General features: G+C 34.2%; 1 protein-coding gene across 1 annotated transcript in view; it reads right to left on the bottom strand.

Moving 5' to 3' along the window:
* GRM5 (glutamate metabotropic receptor 5) overlaps positions 1–15,551 on the bottom strand; it is a 504,989-nt gene that overhangs the window by 318,195 nt on the left and 171,243 nt on the right. The window contains exon 2 of the mRNA XM_077763047.1: positions 8,703–8,952. Coding sequence (XP_077619173.1) covers positions 8,703–8,952 — 250 coding nt within the window. The remainder of the gene's footprint in view (positions 1–8,702; positions 8,953–15,551) is intronic.

The raw sequence follows: 15,551 nt of genomic DNA, 5'->3' as shown, positions 1-15,551 counted from the left end.
GGAGGAGGAGGAGGAGGAGGAGGAGGAGAGATCTCTCTTTCACAATCATCTTTCATTGCTATTTTTTCTTTATTCAAGATTGCCTATTTCAGTAACAGAGAAAAATAAATTTATCTTTTATACCATAAAAATTGAGTTTATTATTGAACTAAAGAATTATCAGAGATCTCAATAGTTTACCACAGTGGTTAAGGATACAGACTACCTTTTAATGCCCACTTACTGCCTGTGTGATCTGGAGCAAATTGCTTGTCTCTCCGTGCCTCAGCAATAAAATAAGGTTAATAACAACAGCTTTCAAATAGGACTGTTGTGAAAAGTCAACAAGTTAATACAGGAAAACCAACCACTCAGGATAGGGCTTGTTACACACACACACACACACACACACACACACACAAAAGCCCCATAAAGAGCTATTATTATCATCCAATTATTTTAAATTTTACTTCAATATATTTTGCAAGTGCAATTTGTCTTAAAGCCACCAGAACCCTCTGAGACACAGGTGCCTCTACAGCTCAAGCCTAAGTACTGGAAGAGGCGTTTTTTTTTTTATTTATTTCTAGGGGAGAGAGAGAGAGAGAGACAGCGTGAGCAGGGGAGGGTCAGAGAGAGAGGGAGATACAGACTCTGAAACAGGCTCCAGGCTCTGAGCTGGCAGTCAGCACAGAGCCCGACACGGGGCTCGAACCCATGAACTGTGAGATCATGACCTAAGTGAAAGTCAGACGCTTAACTGACTAAGCCACCCAGGCGCCCCTGGAAGAGGCCTTTGAAATCATTTGTTGTTTTCATCCCTCACACAGGAATCTTTCTCTGTCTACTAACATTAAGGCCTTCTGTTCTCCTTCTGGGCATTTTCAGCTGTCAGATCCATAGCACCTTACAATGCAACTGGTTTCATTTAAATTTCAGCTGCACATCTAATAAGCATGGTTATATTGATGAGACAAGTAATGTCTCTGAGCTCAGAGTCTTCATTTGTAAAGTGGAGTTAATATTCTTTATCTACTCAGAAAGCACTTGAGATAGAAAGAATATTTCTCATTCTTTAAATTTCACAAAGGAGCATTCCAGAGAGATTTCTCCCCTCCAGGAAGGAAAAGCATGAAAAGGAAACACACAGCTTGTCTTTACCATTTCGCTACCTTCTCCTGGGAACGAATGACTGACCTGTCTGGTGAGGTGGAGAAAGAATTGAGGCGTGATTTAACCTCTTCTTTAAGAAGAGGAGCGCCTCTGAATCTGAGTTTCCCAATTGTCATTCTGAAAGCCATCTATCTTCTAAAGCAGGAAAGTCCTGCTATTGTCCAGCCCTCAATGTGACTCTGGGGTTGGGGGATCATGTTAGGAGGTCCATTTGGTCACAGATCAAAGACTTGGTCTCTAACTAGCTGAGATACCTTAATCTCCATGAATCACTCCTGTTGGTTTTAAATTTGAGAACAGGGCTGTTGTTCAATCAACCTTTAAAATAACACTACCAGTGAGAATTCATTACAGTACTTGATGAAACAGTACACACGCAAATGTTAAATTTGCTGTTATTTTAAGAGTAGTTCTCCTTTATAGTATAGACAGATCTTTCTATCTCTCTCTTGCTTGTAAAAGAATAATATAAAACAAAGGTAATATATAAAATCACTTGTTAACAGGGTAGTTTTCCTTGTTCTTCGACTTTTACTGACAACTTCTCAGGTCATTGCTAACTCCAGCCCGGTAACACACACACATTCCCTCCTTGCCTCCAAAATGATGAAGAAAACAGGGGTTACAAAGTGATTTTCCTGTTTATAAACCTTTAAACATACCTACCTCATTAAAAAAAAATTCTGTTCCACTTCTAGAGCTCACCTTCTCAGTTTGCTCCATCCACCCATGCTTTTAAAGCCCCTAATTCCCATATCTTAGGGATTTTATACAATTAATTGTCCTCCCTCATTTATTAAATCCCCTATCCTACCTGGATCCTAAAATTAAACAACCAAATCTCTGTGACTGGGCTGTGTATGCAGTTTACATTTCCTTATGAGTCATAAAAGAAAAAGGCTGACATTACCCAAAATGCCACAAAGTCAAAATTAAATAACAAGAGGGAAGATATTTGCTATACATGTAAATCAACTACTTTCCTTAACTTATAATATATAAAAGTACTTTATAAGTACTTTTCTGTAAATCAGTAAGGAAAAATAAATAGAAAAAATCGACTAACGTCTGAAGAAAATATAAATATATATCACTTATTCACATATGAAAAACATAGAATCTCATAATTAAAGGACTACAAATTAAAACATTATGATGCCAGTTTTCACCTATAAAATTAGCAACTACCAAATAATTTATTAATACATTCTGCTGATGCAGACATAAAAATATAAGTGCTTTTCACTGTATAGCTTTGTTCACTGTTAAAATTATTTTGTCATGATCATAAATTACATTTTTGGAAAACAAAAAAACTACTGTTTTAAAAAACCTATCTCTTGATCCCAGTTTTCCTCAAGCAATAGTTTTACCATTCTCCATTTCTTTTTAGTTTAACCTAACAAAACAGTGGCTTATATGACAAGGGTTCATTTTCCCAGCTCCTACTTAACATTTAGCTACCTCATTCTCAATCCACTTTGATTTCCCCCATTTGTCCATCTCTTGCTAAATAACTTCTACCTCAGATCACTTCTACCATTACTTCTACCTCAATAAATCTAAAGGTCCATTCAGTATTATTTTCACTTGATCTAGAATTATTTGACAAGGGCGGGATGACACAACATGCTCTGGGCTTTCCTGTTCCATCTCTGGATTTGAGTTCTCCCTATGGCTTTTTTTATAGTTCATTCTTTTTCCAATCATTACATTTTGAGATTTCTTTGAAGGCTAAGTTCTCAGACTTTATCCACTAGAATTTTACCTACTCATGCATTCTGTTCATAAATCTAAATTACTCAGATGATTCACTCATTTTTATTTACAGCCTATATATCTCTTTTGAGCTCACACTGACATATTCTTCAGTTTTCGTGGCTATATTTATATTTGAAATGCACTTCAGGTCAGTTTGTCCAAATATGAACTCATGATCTGCTCTGTACTTCACACCTGATTCTTGTCCAACTCTCTTCATCTCTGTAACGTTATCATCACTAATCTTGCTATGAAACAAAGAATCTTAAGAGTCACTCTTGACATCTTCCCCATCCTCCTCTACAATACCCAATGCACCCAAGAGCTCCTATTGACTTTTTTCAGTGTATTGAGTTGTACGTCATATTTAAAAAGTGTACATATTCAATGTATGCATTTTGATGAGTTGGGACATATGCATATATCCTGATAACATTATAACAAAAACATAATAAGCACATTTTAATTAATAAGTCACTCTTGATCTGCTCCTTAGTCCTTGAAGGTATCATTTTTATTAGGGATACTGTTTCCTCTGTATCTATCCTATCTCTTCTAATCCATAATCTATACCCAAGTTATCTTTGGTAATATCACATCTATTGTATTCTTACCCCCACAAAAAGACTTCTCCAATAATGGGATACATGTCAAAATATTATAAGGCTGAAAATATTACCTCCTAGGCTCCTTTCCAAATGTTTTCACCCATGCTGCCCTTACCCTCTGTGCTCAATGTCATGGTCTAGAGAGTTTTGCATATGGCCTGAGGCAGATTCATTGAAACAACTGCTTGTGTACAGACTGAACATGGCACAATTAGTCTGGTCTTTCCAACTCAAATGTAGAGAAGTAGAAAACAACTCTAGGCAAAGTAGAGCATAGATTGGCTAGCTTTATCTGCACTATACATTTATCACAAAAAGCTCAATAATTTCCCAGGCATTTTATTAAGTTTATCTAATTTTCAAAGGATAACCTAAAACAACAAAAGCAAAAAAGAAAGCAAAATTAAATGGAGCTCATCATAAGTGTAGAAACACTGGTGTTGCTAAGACTTCTCTCTTTGTGATAAGAAGAATGGCCACTAGGATAAAAAACCGGTATGATCTTTTCTGGTCCTTTAATCTCTTTGAGTCTCAATTTCTTCCCCTACAAAAATGGGGTCATTATTACCAAACTCAAACGCACCTAAAATTTAATATATTCAGTATTGCTCAGACCATTAAACTAATCAAGTTAATCTCTTTCTCTTCATCTACCCCCACTTTAGTCTCCTCTCACCGTTTCCTCCTTTCTTCCCTACTCTCTTTCCCTCTCTCCTTGTCTCCTGACATGTAACAGGAACTTAATGAAAATAAGTTTTGTTTTGTTTTATCTCATCACAATTAAATGATACTGATGGCCCAGTGGAGGACAGGTATACTCATTTTAAAAGTGGCTTTAATTTAGAATGAACACTCATGATATGTAAAGACAAAGACTACTACTCCTGAAGAATGCCTACTATAATAGTTTCAGTAGAACAATTGTTTGTAATTCTAGCCAATACGATATTTATTAGAAAAAGCTCTTATCCTTTTCATTTTGAAAAATATTGATGTAGAGTGACCTCCTATAAGAAATACTGGTTAAAATTCCTGAATACCTTTGAAATTTAAGTGCATTTCTTCTTGTAGCTTGGTAACAATCAACATAGTAAAGGATGGAGATTCTCAATACAAATAGGTAAAGAGTGTTAATTATAGATTAAGATAAAAACCGATTTGGAAGTAGTTAATTTGCGAAAAGTTGGTCCTTGTTTCCAAATTTCGATTTAAGTTTATAACTTGTAAATAATATACCTCAAAAGATATTTTCCCAGGGAAAAAACTAAAACACTGTATCCACTCTAGAAATGTACCTTTAGAAATGTCATTACTGCTCATGTTATTGATCCCATTCTGATGTCAGGGCCAAAATGTTTTAGCAAGACTGTTTCAGGGACCTGGACAGGACATTTTTATTGGCAATGAGACAATGGATTACCCTGAGTTCAAATGAGAAGACTCAGTGGCCAGGTCTATATCACTCTAACACCCTTCTGATGTGCAGCATAGATGGTGAGATATGTTGACAGATGAAGTCTCAGCAGCAGCAGAGTTATTTTACTAGTCCTGCCATGCATTTTAGTTGAATGACCTATTAAACATGGCTGTCCCAAGGCAACCAGACAGATTTATAACTAAATGGGACCCTGTAGGAGGCTGTGAATATAGATTCCTTTCTCATAGCCTTGACTTCTAATTTCTAACAACCACCCAACCAGGTCTGAGTTGGGTAGGGGAAGAGCATACAGGGACAATGGGAGAATACAGGCAAACAAAATAATCTCAAATTACTGAGTGTATCTTAGGGAATATAATCAATGATACTGTAATAGCATTGTATAGTGACAGATGGTACATACATTTGTGGTGAGTATAGTATAATGTATAGAGATGTTGAATCAATAAATTATATACCTGAAACCATATAACACTCTGTGTCAACTATAGGAGTTACAGGGTGAACTGAATTTTTAGGGGAGGGAGTATTAAAATAAAAATGCTAAATTAAATTTAAATTATCCAAGATAGTTTCTTTATATATCCAGAATCCATGAAGAGCTTGGGAGTTTGCTATCAGACAGCTTCTCCACTGTTTCTGTTTTACAGGCTAGTAGAGAAAAGCACTGGATTATGGGCCACAGCAATTGGGCTCTTGTGTGACCTTGACCATGTAATCCAAACTTTTTGGGTATCAGTTTTCTCACTTGGAAAATGAGAGTGAGTAAATGAACTACGTATTCTCGTAACTATTAAATTTTGCCTTTCTGTTCACTACCCTTGACCTCCACTCATAAATAGGAATATTTTAAATTTACTGAAAAGTAGTAGAACACAGTGCTAAATTCTCAGTCACTAAATTACACAGACATACATTTAATTTTGTTTTCAACACATACATCTATATGGCCTTCTCCACATCACCATTACTCAATATAAATTGAGTTTTAGAATCCTTGTCTATAAAATGGAGATGATAATAGTATTCAACATGAAGTTGTTTTTAGAATTATTTATTTTTTTCATAGCACTTGCTACCTTCTGTCTAATTAATCACCTACAAGGTAGTGAGTATTATCTGCTTCATTCACTGACATATCCCAAGCATCTTAACATATAATAACCAGTCAATATCTATCAAATGAATAAATGAAACAATGCATGTACAGACGTTAGAGTAGTAATTGGCACAAAACAGTTAATAAATTATCCCAAAAATGGTTTTGATAAATGATTTTATTAATACTTAGAGTGCCATTTCATGATGAAGAAGTAAAAAAGGAAGAAGTAGGAATGTTTCAAAGGGAAGATGAAGGAGACTGACCATCATACTATTACCAAATATATGAAAGACTATTGCATATTACTTTCAAAGAAAATAATATGAGTCAAGAGGTGGAAACCACAGGAACCTATTTTTTAATAGGTTCTGAAGTTAAGAATGGCTTTTCTAGCATAACTCCTCTATGAGGAAATGAACTGGTGCTCAAGTACATGTTGAATTATTATTAGCCAATTAATGAATGGATTAAAAAATCTAATAAAGGTTATGCATCTCTTATTCTATGAATTAAGTGATACGGAGAGAACTTCAAATAAACAGCAGATTCAAAATAAATTTCAAAATATATAAAATAGGGGCACCTGGTTGGCTCAGTCAGTAGAGTGTGCAGCTGTTGATCTTGGGGTTGTAAGTTTGAGCCTCACATTTGGTGTAGACATTACTTAAGAATAACATATAGAGAGATATATAACATTTCTCTTTCTCTCGATAGATAGATAGATAGATAGATAGATAGATAGATAGATAGATAGATAAAATATAGAAATTTGGCCTTTTGGTGCTGTTGGCAATAAAAATATAGATGGAATATGGCAAATATAGTGAATACCTACCTATTTTCTTTGTATACCTGTGATCAAAAAACCACTTACTTGTTGACAAATCGTATAGCTAAAAAACAAATACTGTTGATTTGTCTTATTAGTGTTGGCAAAGTAGCATATAAGAGCTACTGAATCTTTTATACCCTATCAGAAAAGCAGGATGGCTTAAAGCTAGCTTCTTTATTTCCTATTCTTTTTACCCCAGTGGTAACAGTACACTTTAGAATTTAACTGGCAGTGAGAGTGTTCCTGGGTTGTATGAAACTAACTGGTGCATCGCCCTTGCCAAATAGGGATGATTTTAGATGAAATGTATGGCATCAGTGAAAAAGGAATCTCACTCAATATGATTTTTATGAAGGATAGTTGGCCTCATACTAAAATAGTCCCATCAATCTACTGCCATCAGGTCAGACAGAAAAGCATTAGGTACATAAAGTGGCTGTCATAAAATATAGCCAAGCAGGAGCCAAGTCTGATCACAGAAGGTCAGTTAAGCATTTAGAAAATAAAGGAAGCATGTTTTCTTTAACGAGCCATCAAAAGTTAATAACGAGTTATTAGCTTTCTATTTTGGACAGAAATACTGAGAAAGATGCAATGGTTCTGAAGATTTTCTCTATTTCTTCTAGTTGGCTGCCTACTAAGACAAGATATGCAATAACAAAACTTTTTCAAGTTATAGAATGGTGAACTGCATTCACAAGTTGAAACTATGGGGTCATTTTACAAACTGTGATGGCTAATATCATGTGACAATTTACTGGGTCATAGGATCCCCAGATCCTATCCCCTATTATCCTAGCTAATATTTAGCTAAATATTATTCTGGATGTGTCTATGAGGGTGTTTCCAGATGAGATTAACATTTGTATCAATACACTAAGTGAACTCCCTAAAGTGGGTGGGCCTCATTCAAGCTATTGAAGACTTGAGTAGAATAAAAAAGACTGAATAAGAGGGAACTAGTCCTGCATGACTGCTTGAATTGATTGGGACATTGGTCTTTTCAGCCCTTCAGAATTAAACCCAAACATTGGCTCTTCTTGGGTCCCAAGCCTGTCAGCTTTCAGACCAGAACTATACCATTGGTTCTAGTTCTCTCTCTCTCTCTCTACACACACACACACACACACACACACACACACACACACACCACTATTTCTGTTTCTCTAAGAAAACTCTAACATACTGATTCAATAGCATTAGCGGGGAATGAGCTGAGTTGTGCCAATTGAGTGAATTATCCAGATAAAGTCAATCCCTGTAGAAGTTAATATTTTAGAAACTGTCTGGTGACAGTGTAGATGATCAGGCAGTGTAATAACACTTTTGTAATGTAAAATAATGAATCAATTTCCAATGCTTTTAAAAATTAGTCCTGAAATAATTCCTTACTTTCAAACTCAAAATTCTATGATTTTGTATTATAAAAACAAGTTTATATAGCTACTTTCAAAATCAATTTCAAAAGCAACAGCAAAAAAGTCTGAAAATATTTATTTCCTGAGGGAATGATGAAATTATCCAAGTCTCTAAGAACCTATCTCATTTCCTTACAGTCATTTTTTTTTTAAGACTTAAGTAATCATTATCTTTCTGTGTTGATTTTTGTCATCATCATTAATCAGCACATGGCACATCTACTTATTTTCTATGATTATCTCCAGGCTCTGCTATTTGATGATATTAAGTTCTACTTCTACTACACAGATTAAGTTTCCAAAGCATCTGTCCTTATGCACCAAAAGATACGCTTTGATGGTACCAGATTCCTAGTATTAACTTCATGTGAATTTCCTCATTGCCACTCACCTGCCCAGAAGCAAAAATTCTCCTGCTAGACCCAGGCGCCTCATGGCCATCAGCAGACCTCTCACAGTCATGCCCTCACAGAAGCAGGCCACCACCCGGGCTTTGGGCAAGTGACTCGTGAGCTTCTTCAGCAGCTTGTCAAAACTCTGTTCCCCTGCGTTGCTGTAGATTTTGTAAGAGTGAGCGATGCAAATTCCTTCCTTGGCTGACATATCTTTGAAAGCCTCCATTCCACTTTCTCCATAGTTGCCTGTGTGAAAAGAGATAAGTAGAGATGTAGTGAATGAGAGTGCTGGATACACTGAGTCCAATTAGAGTACAAAGTGCTGGGAGCATGAAGGTCATTTGGTAGTGTTGAACTTGGAGCCTGAACACCTAAATAAGATTTTGCTCTTTCACTGACTTGTTCATTTTAGGCAGTTTACAGTGAAACTACATTATATGCACTGAACTTTAAACTTTTTTCTTTCCACTGAGAGAATAGTATAAAAAGGACAAGCAAAAGAAATTCAGTTCCCCCTTGACTTAAAAAGTTCATATTCTAGTGTGAGATGATGGAAGACTTTTATCTGCTATATATTTATTCTCTCTCACTTTCCTTTGCTTCTCATTGTATGACCATCTCATCCCGCCAGATTAGAATCCTATATTTAAAGACATAGTACATATACTAAATATAGTATAGATATTGTAGGGTATTATATGTTGTGGAGTATTATATTTTATAGAACATTATACATATTATATTCTATTAGCAATCATAAGAATTTGTGGCTTTATCCCAACCAAAAATGCCATATCACTGAGATTTTAGTCTTAAACTTTCATTCTATACAACCACAAGGAAGTCAGTGATTTGGGGGAATTATTCCATAGTCCCCGTTTCAGGGGCCAAGGACTGATGGTGGTCCTTTAAATCAATGGAAAGTAGTGATCAATACTGACAGCCAACTGTATGCCAGGAAGTGTACCAAGACCTTTATATATGTGATCTCATTTAACTCCCATGATAATATACTGAGGCATGCATTATGACCTTCATCCTGCAGATAAGAAAACAGATGAGATGGTTAGGTTTACACTTACTCAGAGTTACATGCCCAGTAGGTGGAAGGCTGCCCTGAATTCTCAGATCTAAGAGTGCAGATTCTGTTCCTTCCATTCATCCATGGCTTACTTTTGGAAGACTCAGAAGCCCAATTATATCTACATTTCTTTTCCTGATATAAAGGTCATGATACTTCAATTTTAGATACTTTTAGAGTACTTTAAGGCTTTATAAATCATATCAGACTCATTTTCTGAGTTTCCAAAAGATTAGGTAGGTAAGGGGGAAGGATTTTAAGAACACAGGAGCCTATTACAAGACAACCAAGCTGTGGGGCACATAAGGATGTAACTGGCCTAACAATTGACTAGACCTAGGATTGGAATTTCACCACGAGGAGATCTCAAATGAATAAGGAAGTACAAGGTATTCAATTGCATTGGTTTCACTATATGAGTATAGTAGAGATAACATAAATAAGTATACCTGTATAACATTTTGATTTTTGAAGTTTGTTCATACAGATTATATAGCTCACTGCTCCTTACACCAATTCTGTGATAGAGGTACTAATATCACTTGTAACTGATAAAATTGAAATTCACACTTAGCAAGTAGCTGACAGAGTCTTGGTTTAAATGTATATCTTCTCATTCCTGACCCTGTGTGTGTTCCCTTACAGCAAGGTATTTTGCTGCAAATGAGATCCTCAGACATTGAGGTGGTTATTTTGTAGTTTTAGCTTCATGAACAAACTGTAAAGGGCAAAGCAGAGCAGGACAGCTTAAGTCCCAACCAAAAATACTAATGGGAAAGCTACATCTTTCCTTTTTCTCCAGAAATAAAATAACAAGAAACCTCCAGTATAATGGCAAGTGGGCAATGTAGCTGTTTTGCAATTAACAAAGTTTAAAGGACCCTCTCTGAAAATTGTGCCCAACAGCCTTAATTACTAGTTTTACCACTAATCTGAGTAATCTATTATTCTCTGGTATATTTTTAGCCACCTCTATTTTTCAACTGACTATCTTGCAGTTAATACTATCATTAATGCTGGGGTATTTGCATAAATAATTTGAAATTAGGTACTCAGTGATTGTGTTGACAATAATAAAAATTCTCAATATATTCACAGTTAAACAAGAAAAGAATACCATACAAACTCGTAATCTTCAGTGCTTCTCCCAACAACTTTAACACTTGTTTTGTTTATACAATAAATCAGATCGAGGTAGCTTGTAATAGGTAGAGAAACTTGTTATTAGATATCTGAGTTCTAATTCAGCTTATTCTCTCTAAATAGAGCTTTTTCATCTGAAAATCAGAGGTAACACTGCCTAATATATGGGTATTTTGTATATTATATATGTTAAACATTATATCTAGTTTAAACATTATAAGAAATGTTTTAATTATTATATTTTATAATTATATATGTTATTGTGTAATATTGTATATAACAAGTACTAAACATTATAATTACAATATATATTATAAAAATATGTTAAATATATAACATATCTAATAGGTAGCCTGAACCCAGTTCATTGCACCTATTGGGATTATAGAATGTTCTATGTATAGTTAAATTGCTCTCTCCTGGAGCATCTAAAACAAATAATGGAGCAAATGGCATAAATACTGAACATTGGATTAAAGAACGAACTTAAATTAGTTGGGGAAATATGATTATCTCAGAGCAAAACTCAAGCAGTACTCTTTAAAATTAAAATAGGAAACAGTTTCAATACATATGTGACATGACAATTCTGCAGAATATTTTGATATAATAAAAGAAAGCCATGGTAATTTGGAAATTAAAAATGAGAGTATGTATCCTATGTATTCCAATAAAATTTGGAGGCCTGAAATGAGATTTTCTGTAATTGATATAAAGACTGTATTCTGTAACTACACATTTAAAGATAAAAGAGTGGAGCACCTGGGTGGCTCAGTTAATTAAGTGTCAATCTCCTAATCTTGGCTCTGGTCATGATCTCACAGTTCATGGGATAGAGCCCTGTGTTGGGCTCTACGCTGACAGCATGGAGCCTGTTTGGGATTCTCTCTCTCTCTCTCTCTCTCTCTCTCTCTCTCTCTCTCTCTCTCCCCCTCCCCAGCTTATACAGTCAGATACTCTTCTTCTTCCTCTCTGAAAATAAATATTTGAAACATAATAAGTAAAAATAAAGGAGAGACTACTAAAAAGTTCAGAAGTTTATTACAGGAAGTGAAATAGATTCCAAGCAATGCATTGAATAAGAAAGAGCTAAGGAAATAAAGATTTATTTTTCTAACAGGGAAATAAAAGTGATAAAGGAAGGTATGATGTACACTATGAAAGTGGCTTGTGGCTTCATTTTAAGCACTGGTAAAAGCAGGAAGGAATCTGTCAGACACTCTTTTAAATAGCAGAGGGCTTGGTGATTCAGAATTACGAGAAAAAAATCATAGCATTATTGGACTCTTGGCTTACACTAGACAGTTGCAATAATGCAAATGTCTATTACTGATTTGCAACTCTATGAATACACATATAAACAAAGTAAAAAACTCATTATGCAACAGAAATAAATCTTATCAATCTTTACAAAAAAAATTAAAGAACAAGATGATAGGTTGAGAGGTGGAAACAGTGTTAGCTGGGGTGTTGAAATCCTTCACACACAACTGGAAGTCAAGGTATACAGAAATGAAAGAGAAATGATTAAGGCAATTATTTGACCCTAAAAATTAAGAGACGAATCTAGTAACATAATTATATTAAGGGAGAATACATGAATTAAGAGATGTTTATGGTCCATAAATTAAAAGTAGGCATTAAAAAAAGCATATATTCCTACTCAGAAATATGAAGGTAAAAAAAAACAACAACAGAAAAAGAGCCCTAAAATGCACTTTTTACCCTTCTGTACTATTAGATTTTGAAAATATAAAGTACAAGTTTAAATTAAAAAATTAATAACATAATTTAAAGTTATTGAAATTGAAAAGTAGATATGGACAATTTTAAATAGTTGTTTCACTGGTACTATTTGATCTATATCATGTCAGCCGGAAGTATCCTACAGAGTGCACTTTGAAAACAAGACTGGCTAAAGAGTAAGTTTAAATTTTTCTTCTAACCAAAGAGAAATTATTTATTTGTGCTTTATGTTTAAATGCACTGAACAATCCTTTAGTATATAAAGTACAATCAAAGATAACTGCTGTTTCAGATGGTACCAGTCAGTACCAGTAACCACTGTGTTACTGAGGCTTAAACACACTTTCATAGTAAGGTAATAAAATATGGCAATATAGATAGGATATGCCTAGAAAAGGAGAGAGTATTCTGGCACACTAGATATTCAAGATATGGTTCAAGTTTATAAATTGCGTGTGTGTTGGGGGAAACAGCCACAAGAATCAAAATTAAATTAATAGAATTATACTAAAAAGACTCAAACACTTTTCTTTGACATTTGTTTGTTTTTTTTTTTTTCCATCGTACTCCTACTTCTCCTACCATTTCATGCCATCACTATTCCTTCCATAGAAGCTTACACGGTAACATAACCTCTTACCATCTTCTATCTTCCATTTATTCAAAACCTTACCAAACATTACATTTAGGGATCTTATTTCTTACTATGCTCTTCCGTATGTCCCCTGGATGCCCAGTGCATTCCCACTCAGTTACTTTTATTCATGATGCTCTTTCCACCTGGAATACCCCTTCCTCATGTCTCCATGTTGAAATCTTACCCATTCCTTCTGGTCCATCTCAACTGTCCTCACTGTATACTTATTTAGGGTATAGACCATATCTCCTTAACACTGAGCAGCATATACTTGTGGAACTAAGCTGATCTACTCAACTATGCTTTTCAAGGACCTTCCTACAGGGAATAGTGTAACCTAATTATTCATTTAATAAGTATTAATGAATTAATTAAGAATAGATATAACACTAGGCACATGGTAGACTCTAGATATTTAGACATTTTGGCCTATTGATCTACTTTATAATACTGAAGAGAATAATTTTTGTTACCTGTTAATTGTTAGAGAAGTTTACAATTGTGGTTCCTTTACCTTTATGACCTGGCTGATCACACTAATGATTATTTTGATATTGAGAATTTTATTAAAAATACATTCCAAGATATTAACATTTATCCTTAGGAAAATACAACCCACTTCATATACCATGTTTTATCATGGTATATCTATAGAGACTTCCTTGACTTAGATGATAAGTTATGGTTTTAATTAGGTATTATATTGTATTAGACTCAATTCAAAATATATATTTGGTATTCTATGTTATGTGCATATATTTATATGTTACATGCTGCTTATATTTACTGATATGTTTGGATATATTATGTATCCTGCTTTCAAAAACTCTAAACCCCCTGAGGGTAGTAAATTCATTTAAACATATTACCACCTAATAGGTACTCAGGTTCTTAAACAGAAAAAGCAGTACAGAAAGATAGGTAAAGAGTAAAATTTTAGAAAAGTAAATTTATTTGTTCAAATATGATCATCAGGCACATGATAAAATATGTAAAAACTACTTTTTAAAAAAGTATTCACCTTAGGAAATTATAACTCACTTTAAAAAATATTGAACTTGATGTTCCACATTAAAACTTTTTTTCCCTTTTAGTTGGCCCAAATTATCATTTGTCAAAAAGGAAATAAAGATTCTCAATATATGATTTAAAACTGTATTCCAATTGGCTTTTACCACTAATATCCTTTTGCTATTACAATTTTTTTTTTTTTTTATTGACAACAACTAGTGAAGGAAAACACTACCATATCTTATAGGAGTTACTACCTGGCATGATACCATCCCTGAGAATATGTGTGAATGGGATCAATAAATCAGTGTCCAATCACCACTTTCTGCTCTATCATGGGGCCATAAATGTTCATCATGGGATCTTAGCCAAAGCTGCCCTTGTTGACTGGGCTGTGTCTTAGTTAAACTAGTGGTTAACTAAAACAACTAGAAAGGAGAAAAGCCAGAGACACAAACACCTCTTTTCACTGTGTTAATATCTCTTTTATAAAGATGTTCCTCTTTTTAAAAAAAAATCTTCTCCCACATTATAGGCATCTGTGCAAGAAGTATAGCAATTTCAAACTCTATTTGCACTCATTTATATTTGCCTCCTGCTACTAGACAATAAAGTTCTTCAAAGTAGGCATTTATATCCTCACAACAAAAACAATGTATGTATTTTTGTTCAATGAAAAGAAAGAAGGAATATCAGAAAGAAAGAAATTAGGAATTTTCCTAAATAGGTCCATAGAACTGAGATTTAGATGTTTGGGATGCTGGAGATATTATTAATGGCAAGATTTTAAAGCTAAAGGATTAGAATACATAAAACATTATTATCATCTATCATGCACCTTCATCATGACTCCATGAATTACTATAAATTGCTTTGCTATGAAAACTTTTACTAACAAACAGATTTACAAGTTTGGGCCAATTATTTCAAATTCTACCTTGGAGTCTTTCTATGACATGACCCAGATAGCACAGTATTCAGTGTGAGATAGGACATTATTATATCTCATTCAGAATGTTTTGTTATTGAAAGGACTAGGATCTTATTTAGCAAAATCACTTTAGGCATTACTCAAGGCATGGATTACATAAGCAACATTTGAGCAATATTCCAATAGTGAATTCAGCAGAAAAAACTTAGAATTTGAACTATATGTAGTTCAAATATATATATGTATTTATAATATATATATATAATATATATATATATAATATTATTTATGGGAAT

This window comes from Crocuta crocuta, unplaced genomic scaffold (assembly GCF_008692635.1).
Source record: "Crocuta crocuta isolate KB4526 unplaced genomic scaffold, BGI_CrCroc_1.0 scaffold614, whole genome shotgun sequence".
In the NCBI taxonomy this organism is placed as follows: domain Eukaryota; kingdom Metazoa; phylum Chordata; class Mammalia; order Carnivora; family Hyaenidae; genus Crocuta; species Crocuta crocuta.
Note: the sequence above shows the minus strand (reverse complement) of the source record. Positions and strands in the feature narration are given on the sequence as shown.